A 13,954-nucleotide genomic window follows, 5' to 3' on the forward strand; every position below is an offset into this window, starting at 1 on the left:
TGTGCCACTTTCTCTTAAAGGATAACTCTGGTATATTTGAACCTGTGTGTGGTGGAAGAAGTATTTCGATCCTTTACATAGGTAAAAGTACCAGACAAAAACAAACCAACAGATAGAGGCTGCTGTATTCCAGCCACCTGTTTGTACAGTGATGTTTCTGGTTTAAAAAAGGGTCTCACTCTTAACTAAAGAAGCTCTATCTTTGCAGTCCTGTCCATAATGTTGTCAAGACACTTGGAATAATCTGAGCCTCTCAGCAGCAAAAACACTTGTACGTATTTTAATACGGACAGTAGCCCTATTGGATTACACTGCAGCAGCTGTTAGTGGTTGCTGGGTACACTGTTCTTGCTCAATACTGCACCAAATGCATCAAATGAAAAGACTCAGGTTCAAAAATATGACAGTTATCTTTTAATTAGAAGAAATACACAGCAAAAGGCTGATCTTTTAACAGTAAAATTTATTGCTTGGCTTCCCTCAGAGCCAGATTCCAAACTGAACAATGCTCAAAGGCCTTGTTTGGACAGCAACCACATTTAACCACAAGTTGACTGAGCTTTTTTTTTTTTTTTTTTTTTTTTTAAAAGTCATTGACAATGATCGTACTTCTCATGGAGACAGGAAAACACACTAACCATGTGACATCTTTGAAGAAACCACTGCGACACCATCACAGCTGCAGTGTAAAAATCTACTTGAGAACATGTTGAAACAAGATCACCACTTTGCATAGGTTAGGGTGCAACGCTCTCATCTCCAACAATGTACCACATCATAGCACAAACACAACACTGTTACACAAAAACAAAACAGGTTCCTCAGGTTTACTCTTGAATTTGTTAATATCAAGAATAGAGATTTGACATGTTTGGCACACCGTACGAAACAATATCAAACGCACAATACTATGTGTCATTATAAAGGGATAAATGATTTATTAAATCAAGTCTTTGTTTCATCTGTACAACAAAAACGGTACATTGTACTGTCTGGTACTCCTGATCTCTGAACACTACACAGTCAAGTACATTTCAGCACTGTCACATGTTGGGTTGGAAAGGTAGAAAATATCACACCAGCACAACAATTCCAAACACATCTCATAACTCATGAGAAATCATTTTCCATTTGTCATCATGTTTTCAGTGGTTGTACCTCTGTGGTGTATCCAGTAATCTTGAAGGAGAGATTTCCACGAAGAGGAAGTCAGAGCACTAAAGGTTAGTAACACACTACTTTTAAAAAACGGTTTAACTAGTTCTGTAGCGAATGCCACTTTTTAGTGCTTGAAAGAGCAAGAAGGGCACACAAAAAAGTGACGGTGATTAGGCAAATACACTTTAAAATTATGCAAGAACTTTGCAATCCTAACTCCACATGGGTGTGTGGAAATGATCTGCTTCACTGCTCCCTTCATTCTGCATGTGAAGAATATTTTTTAAATTTTTTTTTTAAAGGTATTTCACTTGAGAAGCTTGTCTTAGTGTTCGGACACAGTGAGGTGCTGCATCTTCTTGGCAGCCTCTTCAGACACCACCTTGGATGTTTTCTCTGGGCTGGGAGCTGGGCTGGGCACTGGACTGGGATTTGGAGTGTTTGCCGCACTGTTGGGATACTCCCTGTTGCCGAATATGATGCTACCCACTCGCACGTTGGTGGAGCCCACCTCGATCTTAAACATATGGGAGAGTGCACATGTAAGCATAGAAAAATTCAGTTAACACAGACAGCTAGAGTCTGTATTTAGCAGCATGTGCACCGTATAATTAAGAGTATGATGGCTTAGATGCATTCATCACATAAAGTTCATGCTGTAGGCTCTTTGTTATGGAATCAAATATTCAGATCAGCAACTGAATACCTAATTTTGAAATTTAACTTGGTTGAAATGTAAAAACTAATACATTTCCAGCAAGGTTGTAGCCTGGGGAGTGGGCTACAGAGGTCTGATAAGATCACTGCTTTTCAACTCCACTCCCCAGACTTTTTCTTTTTTTTTTTTCATTTTTAAACTTGACTTGAGGAACTGCAGCAGACTTGACACAGCTCTTTCAAAAGCCACAAAAGATTTTGCACAATTTCTTTTATATATACAGTAGTACTCTTCAAGACCTATACAGACTTTGATTACTAACATTGATGGAGTTCCCACTTTTAAGTACTTTTAGGGTTCACAAACTCAGATTAAAAAAGAATTCAATTCAGATAGAAAATTCAAATGTCCAGGATCAAAAATAATTTATTTAATCCACTCAAACTGATGAAAATTCAGGTCAAGTCAGAAAATCTGTTGAATTGGATTGTTGAAGTTCTGACACCAAAATACAAAACAGAAAATTCTGACTAGATGTTATCTCTCTGCTACCTCTCTGTCCTGCTGCCCCACATACACACTAAAGCTCCAGTCCCAAACAAAATAATGCACCGTTGAGTAATATCTGCTAAAAACCAGTGTCCACCTGTTTTAGGAAACTGGACCCAGTGGGCTTGGAGCTGAGAGCCACTGACAGGGTGTTTATAGATTTCTGAATGTGGACATTCGAATGTTTTATCTGAATTTGTGGATCCCCAGACCCAGAGGGGAATTCAAATAAAAAAATTCAGATAGACGGTCTTTAAATTCCAAATATTCAATACTGGTTACAGTTCACAAACAAGAATTCAGTTGCTTATGATATTTATTATTCTGTATTCCTACTGATATTTGCTTCAATATTTGAGAAAGAAGGGGGGGGGGGCTTTTTTAAAATTAAAGTAGGAATTGCACAACAATATAGGTCAGGTGATACATCATCAGTGGTAGGATCTTTAGAGAGAGAGAGCACACAATGTAAACAGAATTTGAATAAAATATCTAAGGTATCTCGTCTAATGATTCTAGGGCATCAATAATGTTCTGCATAGGATATAAAACATTCGTAAAGGCAAAAATGACACATACTCACCGCATGTTCAAAATCTGTGGACATACCCATGCTGAGCTCTACCTCCTCCAGAGGCAGCTTCAGACTGTCACACACCTCCTGCCTCCGACTCAGCAGCATCTGCAACAAGGACACTTTGTTGATTTGGTCAAGTGTGACCATTCATCGTTACATATGTATCTGCAATAAGCTGATATTGGCTTGGTGGATTTATCTGGCTACCTCTAGTTGAGATACACACACTTTTTTTTGCGATGATTTTTCTTTTCTTGCTAGAGAATAATTCCTTTTAGTTTCAGTTGGAGGAAAAGGTTTGAATTAGCTGTTTTTTTCAGAAAGGTACTTTTATACTTTAATGTAATTTTAGTTAGAGACAAGCAGATGATGCTGAAACTCAAATGCTTGTCCAAGCCTGTAGGAAATGGGAAATACCACAAGAGTGATGACGTCTGAATCCTCAAATGTCACTGGTGCCTCACAAAGTGCTTAATTCAGTTTGACAATTTGGAAAGTTTTGGTCTATTACTATATTGGTGGATAAGAGGAAAAGAGAGTACCTGAGAAATATGGTAATTTAGACTAGAATAAGGTAACTTATGCGTGCATTTTCCTGTGGGATATTGCACAATATTGTCTACATTTAATACAGCATTACAGATTTAATAATAACCTGCAGTGCCTAAAGATATTTAAATAAGTGAGGTGCTGTAGTGCTGCAGCCCAAGCCTCAAAAGGCTCCATAGGTTTTGTAAACCACCAGATGTCAGAGTGCTTGTAGCGTTTTAAGCCCTGAAGCTTCAGGTATTTTTTTGGTACATGATTGTCATGTTTAAGAACGATCTGCTCTGAGCTGACAGACGGGACTGAAAGAACAGATGTATTAATTTAGGGTTAGTACATGTGAGTTTGTATTAATAAACAAAATAAGAATATGTAAGGGTTGGAGAAAAAATGTGTCTTTTATACTTGAAAGTCCGGGTTGGGGCCCAGGGTGAGGTTGTAGCCATAGCGCCCAATGGTCATGAGTCCTGAGAAGTGCAGGGCGGAGCACTGGGAAACAATGTGTTTTACTGTGTTCACCGTCTCCTCTGGTGGCAGGCCATGTTTACCTGCAACAAGCATGTGACATACTGTTTGTGAATAACTGACTCAGTGCATACAGTGTGTTTGTGATCAGCTTACAGAATGAAAACAACAAAAAAAAAAAGCAATGAAGTCAACACTAACTCTGCTCTCCACTGGTGTTGATCTGCACCATGACCTTTAACCTCTGTGTGCTGGCTCCCCTGATCCGCTGCCATGAGCTGTTCACCCTGTCAGCCAGTTTCGCTGAGTCAACCGTCTCCACAAGGAACAGGTTTGGCACACCTGAGAGCAGGGAGACAAGACTCAGAACAAGACTTATGAACAGTTGCACAGCTTCACAGCTGCAGCTTCAACAGGTGAGGGCAGGAGAGCTGACAGACACTTACCCAAAAGTTTGTTGACATTATTCTTCTGTAGGTGGCCGATGAAGTGCCACTTGATTTCTGGACAAGATTCTAAAATCTGGATGAGGGAAAAAAAACAAACTGTAACACTATATGACAGACTGCAGTTGGGAGAAAGTTTGTTTTACCTTATAAAACATACAAACTCACCAGAGGATCTGAAGCTTTGTCCACGAGTTCATTAACCTGGCAGGAGACACAGGATGAGGTCAATCTCTACATTATGTCTCAGCTTTATTCCTCTCAGGCGGTGACATTTGGAAAGTTGGGAGTGATGCAGACCAGCAGTGTTTCATACTCACGTAATTTTCTCCAAAGTTACGCTGCCCTTGTCTGTAGGCCTCCACAACCATCTCTGGGGGTTTTGTCTTGCTGACAGCTACGAGGCGGGGCGGCACTGCTGGTAGTGTCTGAGGAAGGACAAAGGCTCATTTTTCATCCGTATCAGTGAATGTATCAGTGGAGAGGCTCAGTGTGGTAGCTGAGGTCTTTTGGCTCAAGCAGAACAGTGAGTCAGCCTCGTCAGGATCTTGCAAAACAATGATGAAGCTGATGTTTGGTGACAAGCCACTGAGGGAAGTCTAAATACTATAGGATGCTGTACATTCCTACATGCTCTGACCTAGATACCATTTTTATAAGCGAAGACCACATGATAGTGACATCTTCACGCGTGGACATCTTCCACACAGAGTGGTGTGAGGAGGGGCTGGTCAAAGCGTGGTCGTGTTAAATGAATAACCTACAAACGAACGCAAATGAATGAAATCGTGCCAAAAGTAGCTTACAGGCACACCAACGTGCATGCAGATACAGTCTGAAACAATTATCATCCTTCGCCCACGCGTATAATGTTGCCAGTAATAGAACGTGCATGGTGTTATGAAAGTGCTGCCACAAGCACGACTGTCTCCCATCCAAAGGTTGAGGTGTTTGGCAGCCTTACATAACGAGTCGTGCTGCCGCAGCACCCCTTTTTTGGACCCCGAGTGTGGAGCGACGGCAGCGGTGCTGCCGAGCGGAGCCTCCCGGGCTGCAAGTTACCTTGGGCCGCCGTGCCGCCGCCTGGTTCACCCGCTCCACTACCGACTGCAAAGCCTTCCCAACCTCCTCCGACATTGCTACTTTCCACATACCGTCAAACGTCTACGACATAGAACGTAAAGAAACGTGTCTGTGATGACGACAATCGGCTTTCAAAATAAAAGTCCTCCTGAGGAAGTGCACCGATGAGACAGCGCCCTCTATTGATCCTGTCGCTGTGTTTTAGTCTTAAAAAACGAGGCCGTACACTACTCGAGTGAAATATACATTCAGTTGTTTATGGAGAACATCTGCCTAAAACTAATGCAGTTCTGCAATAAATCATCCTTAATGAAGGTTGCAATGTTCACTGTTTACTGAAACAGCATTAAAGAGGAGGATGCAGTTGGAGGATGCAGTTTGTGGTGATATTGAACTGTATTGCTAATAGAGGTGTTTCTGTCGTTTACCCCACGCTTGATATAAATGGTGTGCTCCACTTCCCCTTAATGACAGTCCATCCCTGTTAACAACCCTCCCTCTGATTCTCTATAGTTCTGCTTAAGATGTAAAACAGCTTAAAAGTTATGAGGTCAATTTCACCCACATTTTGTTACCCAGACTAGCAAACATTATTTTTACCCTTTACTCTCTGCTCATGCTGTCTGTCCTGCAAACCTGTCTATGAGCACATAGCTGTAATAGCATTTTACATAAACATAATATATAAAACATCACGCAGAATGTGCCTCAGAGTATCTTAAAAGGAAGCATTAAAGTTTATGCACTTCCCTATCAGCTGCAGAGCTGCAGTTCCAGAGATGACCCTGACCTTCAGAGTGCAGAAATATTCATCATCATCATCTCTGTAATGCCTTCAGGCAATAGCGTGCGCTGGTGGTAATACACTGTACACTGAACACTGAATGCACAAACTCAAAATAAGAAGAAAAATGTATTTATTCACAAGATTACACAATTCAAAATGAAAAGAAAAAAACATCCCTGTCATTGGAAATCAGACATCTTACAACAAAGACACAAAGCTGGCATTGCCTCTTTCAAAGGAACAAATAACTAAAAGGGATAACAGGATGTAAAAATGTGTGGATCATTCTCTTCTCCATCTGTAGCTGCCCCCTCCTCTCTTATACTCTCTCCAAAGCCTCCAACATGATAATGCTGTTTCCCCTGATGACCTATGAGAAGATAAGATGAAGTAAGAGTTAATACAATGCATTTACACACATTTCCTAAAGGTTTCCAAAATTTCAAATTAGTTAGAATAGAGCTGTCCTGCACATGTAGGGGTGTCCTAATCCTGATACTGTTTGTCTGTCCATACCAATACAGATTTCAATCCATAATCCAATATCCAATATATACATTGATTAAATACGTTTTTAAAAGTTAACTGGAAGAATGCAACTAAACGTGACATGCTGCAATCATCACTACAGAGAAGATGCCTCACTCTGTTGGACTTATTGAGACAATAAATACAGCCCACTCTCTGTAGTGCAGTAATGTTACACATGGGTTTTTTCCTCCCACACAAACTATCTTGATGAGCACAGACACTGACTTAAAGAGAAAACACAAACCTGACAAATTTTGGCCAGTCATCTACTTAGTCACCAGATTAACATTAATTAACCACAGCTGATATGTTTGTCACTTTGATTGGTGACAGTGACAGGCAGCATTAGTTATAATAAGAAGCTGCTACCTGACTGTTTTAAACAATGATCTTTGCTATTAAGAAAGAGAGAGGACAGATGACAGTTGATTGGTGTTGGGAGTTCAGTGGATATATCTATTCTGCTGACCTCAGTGTCAGAACTAAAGAGTCACTGGCATAAAGATAGGCAAGGCTGGAAAGGTACTAACCACCATGCCGATGGTGTTCTGTTGTCCTCCTGGGCCCATCTCCAGACAGTCATCCACCACCAGGTTCATAAATGGGTCAAACCCCCGCAGAATGCCCTGCACGTGTCTGCCTCCATTCAACTTTACTAAAGAGCAGAAAAAATAATAAGAAATCTTTCATGTCAGTTAGTCTATAGCACTTTGTGGTGAACCTAAGGATATATGACTCTTAACAACTGACTGGAGTCTATACCAAGTGGTTTTAAGCTCACATACTGACTTTTCATACTGAATTGTTTATTAGTCAATTTATCATAAAATGTTTTAATGACTTAGTATTCATGTTAATCATTTTTCAAGCAAACAAAATGTCAAACATCCATTGGTTCTATCTTCTAAAATGTGAGGGTTTGATGCCTTTTTAGACAGCTACGACTAAACCCAGTCTCTTTGGGTTCGGGACTACCAGTGGCATAAAACCCCTTGGGTGGGGGTGAATAATAACAACCATTCTTCACTATTAGCATGAAGCTAACGTTTCAAAGTTGACCAACTCCTCAGAAATCACACATGAAACACTCCGGGAGGGACAGACCGGGTTCAAGTTTCCTTTGGGTGCTGTGAAGCTATACTCACATGAAAGCTTTTTGTCCATGAACCTGGAAGACAAATAACATTAACTTTCATTAAATACGCTTACATATGATACAGACCTGCTTCAGTTCGGCTAGCTAACGTTAGCTTGTTTCTATCGCAAACAATGCAGCGGGGCCGCTGTGCAGGTACAGTTTCAATAAGAAAACATATCATGTTCAAATCAAAGAGCACGCGTTTATTTACAATCGTTCGATAACTTACTTCTTCAGCTCGGGTGGATGTGCTTTACTCATACTTCTTTATTTTCTATAAGCCGTTAGTTACTCGTATGATATTCGTTTCACAAAACCGCGGAAGGAAAGCGTGCGCCGAGGGACCGGAAGTTCAACGACGGACTTCCACCATGGACGGTTTGTTGTTAAACCTGTTCAGCGCCACCATGAGGCGAGGAGGAGGTCGTTTGAGGTTTTTCTTGATGCAAAAATGTAACATGCCTTATGTTTTGTACACATGTTCCAAGTTTTTTCTAATCGTAAAAATAAGAGGAACGAAAGGAAGGAAAACCTGGAGAAAATGATAAATTGCAGTATCATCTACCCAGACATTTTCTGGGAAATTGGAGATGACTTGCTTTTTATTTTTTGTAGATATTTGAGGCAGGCAGTGAGAGGACAAGATTTAATCTTTAATACAAAACAAATTAGATTTGATGAGAGCTGCTCATAGCATCGAAAGCTGAAATCTGCTTCATAATCATTGTACTTTAAATATGGAGGGAAATCTCTTTACACAGAAGTTTGATGTTGTATAACCACTACTGGTGTCCCACTTCTAGTCATTCTGCTAGAATATGTGGAGTTTTAAACATATTAGCATAAGTAGCAATCAAACAAATGTAAAGAATGTGGTCAACTGTTCAGATTGGACACTTTGCAGGGAAAGCCTTTTCATATAAAGTGCTCAGGAGCTTACTGACTACCCAGTTTACCAGTATGAAAAACATGACTTTATTCACAACATCAGTAGAAAGAACACAAAACCTTCCTTGAGGACTGTTAGGGTTTGATAATGTTATCTATAAAGATGCATAAACTAATTTACAAAAGACCTTGAAAATGTGGCAGATTCAAAATCTAATAAGTCATTTTCTATATTTCACAGTAGCACTTTGAAAACAGTAGCTGAAAATCCTTTAGAAAAAACAAGAGAAAACTCACGTTGATCCTAGTTCATTCACCAAAGCACATTCATCGCCCATCACAGACACACTAAAAGGCTGTTGTCAGTCTATCTATTTGCATAGCTAGGTAATATCACCAGAGTTTAAGCCAGCTAAAAAACACAGGCCATAATGAAAGGCATTGTATTAGGTATAATTATCCATGACAGCCATGGTGAAGCAAATACGTTGCAGCCTTGATCAAAGCACTAGACTTTCATGTAGTGCTCCAAGCAGTTCTGCAAATACAATGCAAATACCCAGGTCCAACACACAACAGTGACAATCCAACAAGTGACACACCAGAGTTCTCGCTAAACTGTGACTAATTACTACCAGAACTGTAAGACAAATGAGTATTGCCAGAATTTTAAGACATATGTGAGTTTACTTAGCCAAAGCACTCCAGTTGTCTGATGTAAAGCAGCAACCAAGATATCTGGCAGTGTTTTGGTTGGAACGTACCATGTTGTTTCCCAAAAAGCACCTCAAGGCCCAGTTCTTAGTCTCACTGTAAGGGTGCAGCTCAAGATCATTTCAGCTTTAAGATGTTTTTGGGAAACGAGCTGCTGACCTGTACAAAATATTGGATTATCATTGATGGTAAAATATGAATGGTTACGCCAGGCTCTATTAAAGAAGCATACTGATGTTTTTGCATGTTTTGTTTTTCAACTTGTCAGGCTGCCACAGGTTTCAGTGTATAGTGTACTTTTTAAAGAATGAAAAACAATTTGCCGACAGCCTAGACCATCACAGTGAACACGGTGGCTTTATGATTAGTCAAACTTGTGTTATTTTCATGTTGTAATATTAAATCATAGTACAATCAATAAAGAGTGTCCACATTAAGCTTCTTGCCTTGTTCAAATTTACAATAGCAACTTGTGAATGCAACCCTGGTCTGCAGATTTCACAAATCTGAAATGGTGGACTGTCCCATAAGTAACACATTAACACACTAAGATGTTAGGTTTTTGAATATATTAACATGCAGTGATAACATTAAACATTAACTAACTAAATGGTCACTGTGATGGATTTCACACAAATGATTTACATACTGTACAGAGAAAAAAAAATCAAGTGGCCATCTAGGATGCAGGAAACATTTGAAAATCTAAAAAGAATTATGGTAAGCTTTAAAAAATGGCTGGCAATAAAGTATGTGTGACTGATACAAAAGGGGCCAAATAAAACATGCAAAAACTCTGGTATGGTCCTTTAACAATCCATTTTCTTTAACCAATGATATGTTGTTATGGATAATTTAAACCAATTAAACCAACAGCGTAAATATAAACATGATGTTCTGAATGCTCATTGAATGAACTGGTTAATCAACAAGAATTTCACAGAGACTTCATCACTCTCCTCTCTCTAACCCTTCAAGGTAAAAAGGCAATCGCTGACGACATTCAAACTGAATCTCAGGCTTTGCTGGCCTGCTGTGTGTAGCCCTCTGTGATGCTGTCCTCCTCCACCCTGACTCTCAGGTGCTCCTGACAGTGTTCTAGGAAAGAGTCCAGTGCTGAGAAACCCTGCTGACAGGGCACACAGTGGTAGAGCCTCTGCCTCTTTGAGCCCGGCCATTTACAGGTATCCATCTCGTTTGTGCACACGCTGCACTGCCTCCTCTTCACGGAGGACTGATGGAGCTCCACATGCTCCCTCAGCTGTGACTGCAGAGAGAAAACCTCTGCACAGGAGGGGCATGGAAACTCTCTCTCCTCCTCTTCGTCTTCCTCCTCCTCTTCTACTTCAGGCACTTCCTTGTATCTTCCTGAATCAGTCACCTTACTCTCTAATCTGGCCACTTTCCTGGGCCTCCCTGGCCCAGCCCTAACAGTCTTATTATCTGCTAGGCTGGTTTTTGAATTATTTGGTCTATTTTCTGATAACTTGTCATCTTTGGTGGTACATCCTACAGACTGGCTTTTGTTTTTGATCGTGATGAAGTTAGAAGCTGTGTGCTGTCTGCAATGTGCCCGAAGTGACAAATGATGGAAGAAGACTTTGCCGCAGACCTGACATGGATACGTGTCTCCTCTTCGGCGCTTTTTGATGACTGGCCTTGGTTCTCTTCTAGTACTTTTCTCTCTGCTGTGCTTCTCTTTTCTGTGCACATAAAGCTTAGAGGTGCTCCTGAAAACCCATGTCGCAAGAGCGACAGTTCAGAAGCTTCTTTTTGGATTTTTGCCTTGTATTTGGATCCTCATTCACATTAATAATCCCTCCTTTCTTTGTTTCTCCCACAGTACATTCTCCTTTGGTCTTTTGTTCCTGTGGAGCCATGAGTCGCTCCTCAGCATGGTTGGTCTGTTATGGCGTTGCAGTCCAGCCTCTGTGCGGAAGGTTCGTGAACAGATATGGCATGCGCTGACAGCCCTGCTGCTGGGCCTGGGGTGTCTGAAGAATCAGAGCGGGTCGAGTCTCCCTCAGAAATTGGGAGGAGAATCATCTAGAAGGCTGCTGGCATCAACTATATCCAATGGGGATGGTGGTTCACTACAACCAGCCTGCTGATGGTGCAGCAGAGCCTGCTTTTGACTGAAGCCTCTCCCACACGGTGCACATGCGTAGGGGCTACTGTCCATGAGGTGAGACTGGCAGTGAAGTGACTTGTCCTGTGGCCTGCCTGGATCAGACGTATGGGTCTTACATGCAGGGCATGGAGAACCAAGCTGTGACTCTCTATGACAAACTTCACATGGGGAAGAATCACGATTGCACTTATGTAGCTGTAAAGATGACCTCAGAGAGAACTCCTGTCCACAAGAGGGACACCGGTGAGGCTTGGGCAGCATGTGTTTCAGTTCTTGATGGTGCAACAGATCTGCTGCATAAGCGAAGCTCTTACCACATTCTGGACAAACATATGAGGGCAGGTGGGAAGGTCGCTGCCTCTGTTCTCGTGTGTGCGGTTTGGTGTCAGCCCGTGCGATGAAGTTGGCGAGCCTGGACAGAGTGTCTGCTGCCGTCCTGGAGCGGCTGAACGACTCCGGGGCCCTTGTGGTGCTCCAGCTGACTCCATCCATTCTCCACTTCCAACAAGCTTCTCTTCCACTGAAGTGCACACAGCAGAACTTTAGCTTAGATTAGCTTGGAAATTACACAAATAAAAGGTTATCACACTCGCAGTGTTTTGTTAAATATATATTTAAATAGTACCAAGCTGCTGTAGCCTGACACTGTAGTCAGCAGCTCGTCAAGTTTGTTAGGGAAACGAGAAGTGTGCCTTCTTGTTAGCTTGCTGCTCGGTCTTGCAAATATTATCGATTACTGGTAGCTGGGTTTCATTTTTTTCAGGCACTCAGTTAAATAATAACTGAACTGCTAGAGGTGCATTTAGTGAGAAGTCAAAGCTACATGGCAGAGAGCTTACTAACGGTACCCCGTGACCAAAGGGACCACAGACAGGCTTCGTGTTTGACTAACGTTAGCTTGTAGCTAGCTGCGCTAACAGGTTAGAAATGCTCATTTTCCTAGGCTAAAACAGCTTACCTCGGCACTCAGACAAACACGGTGCGACGAGTATACCGCCAGCTGGTTAAATCCAGACGGTCTGTTGTGTTAAAATTTGGGCTCGTTACCACAAACCACACTGACATAGCTGCAAAAGTGAAACCGAAGTTTGTGTGTGTGTGAAGGGGGGGGTACTTCACTGAGCTGTCAGGGTCACTTCCGATACGTCACTTGCTCAGCTGAACCCAGTTGTGCTGAATTACACCTTTGCTGCTGTCAGAGTGAGTTCATTTGTTGTGGCACACAACACACACATTCTACATTTTAGCACTTGTATAACAATAGTTTAATATAAACAAAACGTTAACATACAGCAGGTACTGTAATAATTTATTATTTCTTAATTTAAGGCTGAAGCCAGCAGTGACTATTGAAGCACTCTAAAACAGACTGTATTGGCCCAGAAACGATTTGGCAAATTATTATCGAACCATAAGCATGAACACTTCTGAAACAAATCAAAGGTTTTCATTTTGTCAGCCTTTAGTTATCAACATCATGTTTGAGGACAAATGACTTTTACATGAGCACAGCATGGAGTGAACAAATACCTCATGGTAGGGACACAATCAGTTGGTGCACCTGAATGAAGAAAACCTACTTAAAGGCTAAAGGCATACTGTAACACTCACAAAACATTCAGAGTAAAACAACATTGATGAACACATACAGGTGGCTTAATAATGCAAAAAACTGAGAAGGAATGAATGAAATACAGGTCTCCTTCACTAACTCAATTTCAGTACCACAGCATCTTCAGCAGTACCATAAAGTGACTAAGACTTCAATGTATGGTTGCACCAGCACATTTCACAGGGCCTGGATAATTCCTGGACATGCATTAAGACTTCTCATGACTAATCATGGAAAATGTTTCAATTCAATTTGTTGTAGTCTACAATGACCAGAATAAAAGCCGGGCATCTAGTGCACAGCAAGTCCCAATTTTAAACATTGCTACAGTCAAACACACATCCAAAGGCTAATGCTTGTGATTTTTAAAACATACATTTTGTTATAATTATCACTGGTAATGAAGGTAGATGAGTAACAGTAACACACAATCCCCACCCACACCCTGAAACATACACACACCCCCACAAAAAAATGCAGCTACAAATAGACAAAGGGAAAAATTCCAGATATGCAAGCATCCAAACCTGAACCTGAAACAAATGTAAAACACAAGCATTAAAGACAAAGCATTTATCCATGTTCCACTTTAAAAGAAAGGAGTACATTACAAATGCTCATAACAAAGGCATCTTCATATATTCTGAGCTGCATTGTGTCCACAGGTAAGA

The 13,954-nt window shown here is 41.1% G+C and overlaps 4 protein-coding genes across 5 annotated transcripts in view; 1 reads left to right on the forward strand and 3 right to left on the reverse strand.

The window, feature by feature from the left end:
* Window positions 1–13,954, reverse strand: part of ikbkg (inhibitor of nuclear factor kappa B kinase regulatory subunit gamma) — a 61,838-nt gene that overhangs the window by 36,414 nt on the left and 11,470 nt on the right.
* tmed4 (transmembrane p24 trafficking protein 4) overlaps window positions 1–13,954 on the forward strand; it is a 56,781-nt gene that overhangs the window by 24,609 nt on the left and 18,218 nt on the right. The window lies entirely within an intron of this gene.
* LOC108887619 (pyridoxal phosphate homeostasis protein-like) lies at window positions 449–5,621 on the reverse strand. Its single transcript, XM_018683072.2, has 8 exons — window positions 5,462–5,621; window positions 4,720–4,827; window positions 4,568–4,603; window positions 4,400–4,475; window positions 4,155–4,295; window positions 3,894–4,036; window positions 2,949–3,047; window positions 449–1,675 (listed from the first exon to the last, which is right to left on the reverse strand). The coding sequence occupies exons 1-8, from the start codon at window positions 5,549–5,551 to the stop codon at window positions 1,484–1,486; spliced, it is 885 nt and encodes a 294-aa protein (XP_018538588.1). The 5' UTR covers window positions 5,552–5,621; the 3' UTR covers window positions 449–1,483.
* Window positions 6,383–8,322, reverse strand: LOC108887621 (small nuclear ribonucleoprotein G). The gene is made up of 4 exons (XM_018683075.2): window positions 8,168–8,322; window positions 7,946–7,968; window positions 7,331–7,455; window positions 6,383–6,639 (listed from the first exon to the last, which is right to left on the reverse strand). Exons 1-4 carry the CDS (start codon window positions 8,197–8,199, stop codon window positions 6,589–6,591), a joined length of 231 nt encoding a protein of 76 aa, XP_018538591.1. The 5' UTR covers window positions 8,200–8,322; the 3' UTR covers window positions 6,383–6,588.

Source organism: Lates calcarifer, linkage group LG6 (assembly GCF_001640805.2).
Source record: "Lates calcarifer isolate ASB-BC8 linkage group LG6, TLL_Latcal_v3, whole genome shotgun sequence".
Classification (NCBI taxonomy): Eukaryota; Metazoa; Chordata; class Actinopteri; family Centropomidae; genus Lates; species Lates calcarifer.

What these genes read in the sequence shown, in the direction of transcription:
- LOC108887619 (XM_018683072.2), bottom strand. Translation starts at nt 5,551, where the DNA reads ATGTGGAAAGTAGCAATGTCGGAGGAGGTTGGGAAGGCTTTGCAGTCG. An exon ending in ACAAAGCTTCAGATCCTCTG is followed by an intron (nt 4,476 to 4,567) that starts GTGAGTTTGTAT and finishes TCCCTCATCCAG; the next exon opens with ATTTTAGAATCTTGTCCAGA. An exon ending in TAATGTCAACAAACTTTTGG is followed by an intron (nt 4,296 to 4,399) that starts GTAAGTGTCTGT and finishes CCCTGCTCTCAG; the next exon opens with GTGTGCCAAACCTGTTCCTT.
- LOC108887621 (XM_018683075.2), bottom strand. Translation starts at nt 8,199, where the DNA reads ATGAGTAAAGCACATCCACCCGAGCTGAAGAA. An exon ending in CATGGACAAAAAGCTTTCAT is followed by an intron (nt 7,456 to 7,945) that starts GTGAGTATAGCT and finishes TCTGCTCTTTAG; the next exon opens with TAAAGTTGAATGGAGGCAGA. An exon ending in AGAACACCATCGGCATGGTG is followed by an intron (nt 6,640 to 7,330) that starts GTTAGTACCTTT and finishes ATCTTCTCATAG; the next exon opens with GTCATCAGGGGAAACAGCAT.